This window comes from Zalophus californianus, chromosome 7 (assembly GCF_009762305.2).
Source record: "Zalophus californianus isolate mZalCal1 chromosome 7, mZalCal1.pri.v2, whole genome shotgun sequence".
Classification (NCBI taxonomy): domain Eukaryota; kingdom Metazoa; phylum Chordata; class Mammalia; order Carnivora; family Otariidae; genus Zalophus; species Zalophus californianus.
Window position 1 is genome coordinate 146,965,499 of NC_045601.1, and position 10,113 is coordinate 146,975,611.

Sequence of the window (10,113 nt, forward strand, 5' to 3'; positions counted from 1 at the left end):
GGCGGTCAGTGACCCCAGGGGCGCTCTGATAGGGGCACTGCCAGTGTCTCAGAAGCAAGGGCGGGGCGGCCGGGGGGGTCGGAGGGGCAGGCTCGGCGGAGGCCCCCCCGGGAGCCGCGGTTCCCCCGGGCGGAGGCCCGCGCGCCGCTCGCGGAAGCCGGTGCTGGGGGTCAGGGGTCAGGGACGGCTGGAAGTGGGCTGGACAGACCGACGGGTCTGTTTCGGATTTCAGACCGGGGGCGACGGGCGCAGCGACGCCCGCCTGCCCTCCCCTCCACGTGGCCGAGGTGGCGGGGTGGGGGGACCAGACGGTGAGTTTGAGAGCTCTGAACCTGCAAAGGGCTAGGAACGCAAAAACACAGGCTCCCAGAGTAAATCTGAATGTTTATTGTGCCCGGACTACAGTGTTTTACCTTTTACGTTTTTGGTCAAACTGATTAAAAGCAAGATAAAACTCAGCATGTATATAGTAAAACCCATTTAAAAAAAAAAAGGTATCTCTCTGAAGTGGGATTCCTTGTAATGTTTACTTTTTTCCACCTTTCTACGTATGAATCCATTACAATGAGTATATATTACATTTATCTCAACAGCAATAAAAAAAACAATTTTCAAAAAGTCCAACTGTACTAAGCACATACTGGTGTCCCTTAGTATCAGATTTTTTTGTTGTGCAAGCTCCCATGTTAAAGAGATCTGGTTAAATTATTTGTTCAATCTCCACTATCCAGATTCCTATATGTTGTTTCCCTAAACTCAGGAACCAAACAGGTTTAGTGATGGAATACTTTTAATTACTTTTTCTATTAGTCTCATTCCCGGCTCCATTTTTTGTCCTCTTTTTTCCCCTTTTTCCTTCTCATATATAATTTATATATATTTTTGTAGCTGATATACTTATTGAAAGAACAAATAAATCTCCAAATTCATTTAAATTCGTTTTGGAACACAGGTTATAAATAACATACATATGTCTGGCTCACATAGAAAAATATAACTTTGATAAGGAAACTCAACTAGAGTAGGTGTACTCTAGGGACAGTGTTAATCCCCACATGATAATTTCCTTCTATGGGAGCAAAATATTTCAACTAGGATGGACAAAGGATCTAAGAACCCAATATCCCGCACCGTCCAAAGAAGAGAAGAGGGAGAATTGTTGAGTTGCCCAGAAAAAAAATCAAGAGTCTTCCTTCTCCTGGAACCTACGGAGAAAGAAAGTTCTCGTTATATTTAAGCACAGAGGTTCTAGCAATATTAGATAAGACATTCATTTGAAAAATCAAGGAGGAAGTTTTATTTATGACATTGTGGAAGACTAGCTCCCCTAAACAATCCTTCAAATTCAAGAGAACTAAAAATGCTGGATTAAAAATATATCTAATGAACCACAATGAGATACCACCTCACACCCGTCAGAATGGCTAGAATGAACAAGTCAGGAAACGACAGATGTTGGCGGGGATGTGGAGAAAAGGGAACCCTCCTACACTGTTGGTGGGAATGCAAGCTGGTGCAGCTGCTCTGGAAAACAGTATGGAGGTTCTTCAAAAACTGGGAAATAGAGCTACCCTATGACCTACCAATTGCACTACTGGGTATTTACCCCAAAGATAAAAATGTAGTGAAAAGAAGGGGCACCTGCACCCCCATGTTCATAGCAGCAGTGTCCACAATAGCCAAACTGTGGAAGGAGCCGAGATGTCCATCAACAGACGAATGGATAAAGATGTGGTCCATATATACAATGGCATAGTACTCAGCCATCAGAAAGAATGAAATCTTGCCATTTGCAATGAGGTGGATGGAGCTAGAGGGTATTATGCTAAGTGAAATAAGTCAATCAGAGAAAGACAAATACCATATGATTTCACTCATATGTGGAATATAAGAAAAAAAAACAGATGAACATAGAGGAAGGGAAGGAAAAATAAAATAAGATGAAAACAGAGAGGGAGACAAACCATAAGAGACTCTCCTTTTTATTTATTCAAGAGAGAGAGGGAGAGTGAGCACAAGCGGTTGCGGAGGGACAGAGGGAGAAGCAGACTCCCCGCCAAGCAGAAAGCCCGATGCAGGACTCTATCCCAGGACCCTGAGATCATGACTTGAGCTGAACCCAGGCGCTTAACTGACTGAGCCACCCAGGCGCCCCACCATAAGAGACTCTTAACTGTAGGAGACAAACTGAGGGTTGCTGGAGGGGAGGGTGTGGGGGGATGGGGGTACCCGGGGTGATGGGCAGTAAGGAGGGCACGGGATTGATGAGCACTGGGTGCTACATGCAACTGATGAGTCCCTGAGCTCTACCTCTGAAACTAACAATATATGTTAACTAATTGAATTTAAATAGTAAAAATATATATAAGCATTCCAAAAATACATCTAATGAATTATAAAGTACATGCAAAAGCTATCTAGGGATACAAAGAGCCACTTGGCGTTAAAGAAAGGAAAAAAGAAAAGGGATAAACTGGACCTTGTAAAAATTAAAAACTTCTGTTCATTAAGAAGAAAAGTTAGGGGCGCCTGGGTGGCTCACTCTGTTGAGGGTCTGCCTTCGGCTCAGGTCGGGATCCTGGGGTCGTGGGATCAAGCCCCGCATCGGGCTCCCTGCTCCGCGTGGAGCCTGCTTCTCCCTCTGCCCCCCCACTTGTGCTTGCTCTCTCTCAGTAAATAAAATCTTAAAAAAAAAAAAAGTTAAAATTAGTATGTCAGACTGGGGGGGAAAAAACGTTAGACTCTCAAAGGTATACCTAACTACAAATATTTTTAATCTGCCAGTAGGATGGCAAGAAAGTAAAGGCAGTCTTCACATTGAGTAAACAAGGTACAGCCAGTAATCTAGGACAGCTAAGTCAGAACTGAAGCCCTTGCTACCACCGGTCCCTTGTTGTTTGGACAGCCGCATACAGGAACCAGAGACAAACCCAGAACGTCTGATGGGAGACACTCTGCATAAATCTGAGGTTCCCAAAGGGCTACCCATCTGCATAAAAGTGAACAAGAAAAAAATAATCCAACTCTGCAGAAGTGGAATTTGATGGTCTCACTAGGTAGAGGGAGAAAAAAAGATCTCCCCTGAGAATTTCTAAGGCTAAGCTGGCCCTTACATGGATTTGCAGCCCAAATTCATACTACCTATGTGCTCCAAAAAACCTGAAGCCAAGAATTTATTTAAAGTGATTCCAGGGGTACCTGGGTGACTCGGTGAAGCGTCTGCCTTCCGCTCAGGTCATGATCTCAGGGTCCTGGGGTCGAGTCCATCCCCGCTTCTCCCTCTCCCCTACTTGTGCTCTCTCGCTCTCTCTCTCAAATAAATAAAAATCATAAAATAAAATAAATTAAAACAAAACATAAAGCGATTCCAGGTTGGTGAGTGTCTTAAGGCACCTGAACAGGAAACAGAAACACTGAGAATACAGAATTCACCCCAGGACTCAAAAGAATTCCCATAGTTCAAATTCTAAAAAAAAATGTGCGTTTATAGTCAAAAACCAAAAAACAAATAGAAAAAGCACCATGAGAAGCACCTGCCTGGCTCAGTGGGAAGAGCATGCAACCCTTGATCTCGGGGTCATGAGTTCAAGCCCCACATTCAATGTAGAGATTACATACATACATACATAAACTAAACAAATAACTACGAAATAAGTAAACAGAAAAAAAGTACCATGAGTCAGTCAGCAGAAACAACAAACAGCAGCATCAGACCCACAACTATGGGTATCGGAATTACCAGACACAGAATATAAATACTCATGTTTAATATACTTAAATGTAATACATATTTTAAGAATAAAAGGAGGAGGGCGCCTGGGTGGCTCAGTCCGTTAAGCATCTGACTCTTGATCTCAGCTCAGGTCTTGTTCTCAGGGTCCTGAGTTTGAGCCCCACATCGGGCTCCATGTGGAGCTTACTTAAAAAAAAGAATAAAAAGACGAGAATTTATTTTTTTTGAGATTTTATTTATTTGACAAGAGAACGAGTGGGGAGAGGGACAGAGGCAGAGGGAGAAGCAGACTCCCCGCTGCGCAGGGAGCCCGATGCAGGGCTCGATCCCAGGACCCCTGATCATGACCTGAGCCGAAGGCAGACGCTGCACCGACCGAGCCCCCCAGGCGCCCCAAGCCATTCGGAGCTCCCGGGGTTCTTGAAGTGATGCGAGACTGATTCTCACAAAAGGAAGACTACCTTGAACCAGTGGGAGATTCCAACACAACATGCTGACTACTAAGCAGTACTTGCCTTCCGTATGTTTTCATTGCCTTTTAAATCTCTTAAAAAGCTTAGTTCACTAGCTATAAAAAGATTAAGAAAAGTGTTAACTTTCAAAAATAAAAAGACCACAAACCTCCCTGTTAATTGTAGAGAGAGATGGGAGCAAAGGAAGTAACTGTTTCTTGCTTCTCCCTCTCCCACTCCCCCTGCTTGTGTTCCCTCTCTCGCTGTGTCTCTCTCTGTCAAATAAATAAATAAAATCTTCAAAAAAAAAAAAAAAAAAAAAAAGGAATGAACTGTTTCTTCAGTACAAGGAGGAAATCAGTGGAGATGTTCCGTGAGCCAGCAGGCCGGGGAAGGGCATGGGGGCAGGGCAGGGCGCGCACCTGCAGCTGGTACAGGTGTAGAAGACCGTCTGCCCCTCGTCGGCTGAGCGCATCTGTCTGGTGTGGTAGGCCATTCCCTCGTGACCGCATCGAGAGCAGCGCCTGTCAACCTGGCCGGCAGCGGGGGCGGATCAGGGAGGCCCCGTCCTGCCCCTGGCTGCCCACGGGAACCACATGCCACCCCCCTCCGCTGCCCTCCGGACCTCAGCAACCACCCCTGCGTGTCCTCACCGCCCTGCCGAGGGGGCCAGGCCCGGAGGTCATCAACTCACCACGGGTCCCTGGAACTCGGGCCCTTCCTCCACCGACACGGGCACGGCTGTCCCCGGTTTGCGGAACACGATGCAGGTGTTCACGGCCTTCCCCTCGAAGTCTGCGCGGGCGGGAAGTACGGTGGTGAGCTCCCGCACCGCTCTCCCCGCGGCGCCGCCTCCGGCGTCAGGGCCCCCCGCCGACCCCCAGGCCGCTCACCTTGCACGGGGACGCGGAAGCCGCAGCGAACACAGGTGACCGTGTCCTGCGCCCCCGGCAGCGGCAGGATGGAGCCGCAATCCGGACAGAAGTCCAGGTCCGACTGGAACCTGGAGCCGGAGCGCGCGCGGTCCATGACGCACGGCGTGCGGAGCGACGGGGAGCAGCGCCTCCGCGGACCCGACCGAGCGGCCGCCCAGCCCGCGCAGTGCCCCGCGTCCCGACCCGCACACCGCGTGCGGTCCTCCAGAGCAGGCAAGAGCGCCGGCCCTACGCGGGCCGGGCTAGAGCGCCCGCCGCGCCGGCTCGTCATTGGCCGTGACGTCATAATCCGTCGCCCCGCGCTGCGGAGCGTCCGAAGGGGAGAGCCGCGCCTCTGGAGGCGGGCGGGGGGTCGGGCCGCTCCCGCGAGCCGCGCGGGGAGGACGGCGGGTGAGCGCGGGGCCCCTGCGGTGGGAGTCCCGCCCTGGGGCGTCCATGTTCCCGCACCGCCCACGGGGGGCGCTGGCCCTGGGAATCGGCGGGCCTTCCCGAGTCCCGGGCCCTTGGCGCCCGCGAGCTCCAGCCCTCGCCGTCCCGGGGCGGGTTCCGTCTGCGGCGGCGCGCGGCGCGGGGCGAAGGCGGAGGACGAGCCGGGCGGGCGGCGCTGCGGCGGAGGGGGCTCAGGGGTTGGCAGGCGCGCAGGGAGAGGCCGGCACGCCCGACGCCCCGCAGACGAGGGGGGCCAGCCGCCGCGGAGGGCCCCCAGAGCCGCGGGCGGATGCCCCAGGTTGGCTCCGGCCGGCGCTTGCTGACCCCCCGCCGCTGGTCCCGCGGCTCCGGCGCAGCCAGCCGTGAATTCTCGCCGTCGTTCCTGACGCGGACACGTGACGCTTCCCTAAAACAAGACGTGAAACATGAGGGCGAGGACCTCTGGGGAGCCGTGCCCTTTCCGTTCGCCCGGAACCTGCAACCCGGAGGAGGAACAGCGGCCGCAGGGGTTCGCCAGGTCCGTCCCGCCCGCCCCCCGAGCCGGGCAGGGAGCTGTGCCAGGGGAGGTCCCGGAGCGGTCACTGCCCCCTGCCCTGAGAGACCGGCCGTGGTCTCCCGGGGAGCGCCTCCGCTCTGCCTTTCCCTGCAGTGATGGAAAGACGGCAGTGACGGGGTGAAACTCCGAGCAAACTGCCGAGAAAGACAGACCCCGTCATGTCCCTTTACCGGGTGTCGTTGCATCTGTCTTAAGACGGGAGGTCTGTGGCTGAGCCCACAACGTAGGCAGTTTTTATTCTGGCTGTCTCCTTTGAAAACGGAAATTGAAAGTAGCTTTTTCCCCCTCGCTTTCCCTTTTCAGGCGGACAAGCATTCAGTGAGGATCCCCCGTGCATTGAACCCTGCCCTAACGTGCCGGCTCTGAGGCATGGCCCTTCCTCCACACAGCCTCACAATGTGTTCAACTAGTACTTATGCAAAGTTGCAAACTGTTATATGACCTTAGGGAGTCCAAATGATGAGAGGGCAATGAAGGTACATGCGTAGGACCCAGTGTGAGGGCCCAGGACAGCCGTGTAAAACAAACGTGTCTGTACCTCAAGGAAGACTGGCAGACGTTTCAGCAAAAAGATACAGAGTTACGAGTATACCAGAGAAAGATGCTCAAATATCATGTGGTAAGGGTAGTCAACAAGTCGTTAACTTTGAGAACTTGGGATCACGTACTCTAATGTTAAGTACTCTGCTAGGTTCTGTGTACTGAGAAATAAAAGTAAGATGGTTGTATTTTTTAAATATCAAAATAGGTATACGTAGGCAAATAGGAATGTGCCTAAGAAGTCCGTGAGATCCAATATTCGGTATCAGATTCATTCTAATAATATATTTGTAGATGTAAATTATAAGTTACCACCCTTTTAGAGTCTAAATTTCAGCAAGAAGATGTTAAAAATGATAGAGGAATATAGGTATCACAGTGTAAACCCTGAATGATTTTCCAATGAGTTAAAAAAAAAAAGTGAAGTGTTCAGAAGAAGGCAAAAATCACTGTTACATAGAGTCCAGGGCTTGACCTGTGGAGGAGAGACCAGGTGCCATTTCCTGAGAACTTACCGCATGTCAAGCATTGTGTCAGGCTCTTTAATCTAATGCACGTTTGTTCTTTATAACCCTGAGAAGCAGACTGTGTCTTCTATGTCCATTTTATAGGTGACAAAGCTGACCGAGATTGTTACTTGCCCAGAGTTGCACACCTCAGAAGCCGTGCAATTAGGATTCAGACATAGCCTTGTCAGGCTTCAAAGCCCATGCTCTTTGCCATAAACAGTACAAAAGGCCAGAGATGAAATGCCAGGCATCCCCAGTGGCTTCAACATGACCTCACAGTAAACTCAGATTAGACCAGGGATGACACATAAAAAGTTGGCAGTCTTCACTTGTGTTGCCATCAGCCTGACCCATAAAAAAAGGGTAACCACAAATTCCCACCCCAAGGGTTGAACAGGGAATGGTCTCATAATGGATTTAGGTTGAAGGATGAGCAGCAGGTATAAGGCAGGAAAGCAGAGGGGCGGGCGATCACATAACAGAATTTCAGAACCGAAGGTTGGAAGGCAGAGATGCTGTATGTGCTGATAGAGGCGGAGAGGGCCCGGACCAAGAAGCTGCAGAGAGAGGGACTGAGACCACTGGAGTCTGGAAGTCTCTCGGAGGACAGAGGAGGCTGGGAGACTGAGCAGTCTGACAGAGCCGTGCGTGCCAGCACTCCCCCAAGGAGCCTGCGTCTTCCCTCTCCCAGGCCCAGATTCCAGATTCAGAATGGTTCCCATTGAGTCCACGGGAGATGTGCGCGCTTAGTTTCTATGAAATGATTAGATGCTGTTGTTAAATTCCCTGGAGGGAAGTAGTCCTGCCTCACAGCAGGATCTCTCTTTCTGAGGGAACATGCCCTTGGCCTTGACCAAAACAGTTGGTTTCTCTGGTTCCGTATATAAGCAGATAGGTTCTGACACCTCCCACATTCTAATCTACCTCTGCTTTTTTTTTTTTATCTTCCAGTTTGGCCTGGGCTAAGACGTCTACAGACCCTAGGATTGCTGTAGGTCAGCAGTCCCCCCTGGAGAAAAAAATCTTGGTAAATAATCTTCACGTGGTATGGTTTGGAACTACTATAGGAGAAGGAGCCTTAGGGTTAAAATCCTGCACAGGTGGCCCCTCCCCGGAGTGTGTCTACACTGGCAAATGTGTCTAGCCATATCCATACTTGCAAAACAGAGCTTTATGTTCAAAATGCCCAATACTATATTTTTAAAAAACTAGTTATTGATTTTGGTGGTGGGTAATTCAATTCTGAGAGCTCACAGTTTCACCTAGGAGTGATGGGAGTAAAAATCTTGACTGTTAAACACCAAAGTAAACAAGAGACCGAATATCCTCTTAGTGTCAGTAATGAGGGGAAGCTCCTGTTTAAATGTGTTTTCTTGACGGTCACATTATAAAATTCTCTACCTCACTTTGCCAGAATCTAGGTGCATGCATACAACAGCGGCGAGACAGCTGATAACTCAAAAATATCAGGAGGAGCATGAAACACTGTGTAGGGAGCAAGCTCTTTCTCTTGACTATTGGCTTGCCAGAGCAGAGTCTTATTATAATAGAAGAATAATGGACATGATGAAAGAACAAGAGACAGGCTATGAAATCAAGAAGAGACCGAGGGGAAAACGACCCACAAGCTAGAGAGACAAAAGCAGTATTACTTGGTTCCCGGGAGAGAGGTGAAACACATAGAAAGGCACATTCAGAGGGCAGGTCAGCTCAGAGAGTTGAAGACCAAAACGTGTAGGCAGTTACCACGGCCCCCTAGTGAAACAACATTCCCAAAAATTGCGCCAGGAGAGCAACAGCGTCCTGAGCGTACAAACAAGAAGGCAGGTAAGCGAGAGGGAACAGATGCAAATTAAAGGTCACCAGGATCGCATGCTTCGGGGGAGAGAACTCCTGGAGCAAAGGCTCCAGGAGAGAGTCTTGAGAAAAGCCAGAGCCAGCCGCCAGCACGGGACAGGCGCGGGAGAGCAAAGAGCGAGATAAAAGAGCTTGAAAGCGTTACTGCGTATCCCTTTACCAGCCACGCGGTAGAAGGCCGGATTAAAGTGAGTATCCTTGTGGAAAAGAATAGAGAAGAAGTGAATGCTATTATAAAACCACATCAAAGAAAATTCTTAACCATGCACCCTTTCTGAGAAGCCAAATAGGAAAAATAAAAGACGAGTAAAGTTTCAATGCTTTTATAATAAAATCACTTGTTGTAAGCGAACTCTTGTTTTTCGTGCTCTTCCTCATCTGTGCCCAGAGTTCCGTGAATATTGTGTCTGTATCAGGTACAGGGGTATCAGATGGTTCTGGGCGTGAACCTGGCGCAGTGGTCTTAGGTACCTGGTGTTTGCGCACGTGGCGAATCCTCTCTCGTGTCGGTGTTGTCAGCTGGGCGGTGGTTGGACAACGATGGTGAGTAAGGAATTGTGATCCACCGCTCCTCTGTCCCTGCTCCCAGCCTCCCAGCCATCTTGAGGAGGTTGCTGAGGCTCAGTATGTGGTCTTTTGAGTTCACTACCGACCAGGCCCTACACGTCTGGCTTGCACCCTGCACTTTTGTTTGTGTGAGGAACTTTAAGAGCCTCCTGTGTGCCAGGTATCGTGAGTGACAGGTCCTGCCCTTGACTAGGCCACAAGTAATGGTGCAGACCACTCCACACGCAGAGCGTGGTCAGGGCTAGGATGGAGGCCTGCACCAGTGCAGTGCCCAGGAGGGACACCAAGCCCAGCCCAGCTGAGCAAGGAGGGGCAGCCACAGGATTCACAGCCCACGTAAGCAACATCTTCCTGACTCACCCTCTCTCAAGCAGATGTCCCCCAGCCCTCACTGATAACTCAGAAGACAAATTGAGTGAGAATTTCAATCAAGCAGAATGAAATTTACAGATTTCATTTTCAGTTCATTTTCTTTCCAGATAGTGAAACGTTGGGAAGGTAGTGGGTGAGTAGAGATCAGAGAAGTAGAGGCTGG

At 49.9% G+C, this 10,113-nt stretch overlaps 1 protein-coding gene and 1 pseudogene across 1 annotated transcript; one reads left to right on the forward strand and one right to left on the reverse strand.

Moving 5' to 3' along the window:
• Window positions 1-372: 372 nt before the first annotated feature.
• On the reverse strand, window positions 373-5,441 carry POLR1H (RNA polymerase I subunit H). Its single transcript, XM_027603348.1, has 4 exons — window positions 5,079-5,441; window positions 4,880-4,980; window positions 4,608-4,717; window positions 373-1,205 (listed from the first exon to the last, which is right to left on the reverse strand). The coding sequence occupies exons 1-4, from the start codon at window positions 5,404-5,406 to the stop codon at window positions 1,181-1,183; spliced, it is 564 nt and encodes a 187-aa protein (XP_027459149.1). The 5' UTR covers window positions 5,407-5,441; the 3' UTR covers window positions 373-1,180.
• LOC113927476 lies at window positions 5,422-9,321 on the forward strand (annotated as a pseudogene).
• Window positions 9,322-10,113: the final 792 nt, after the last annotated feature.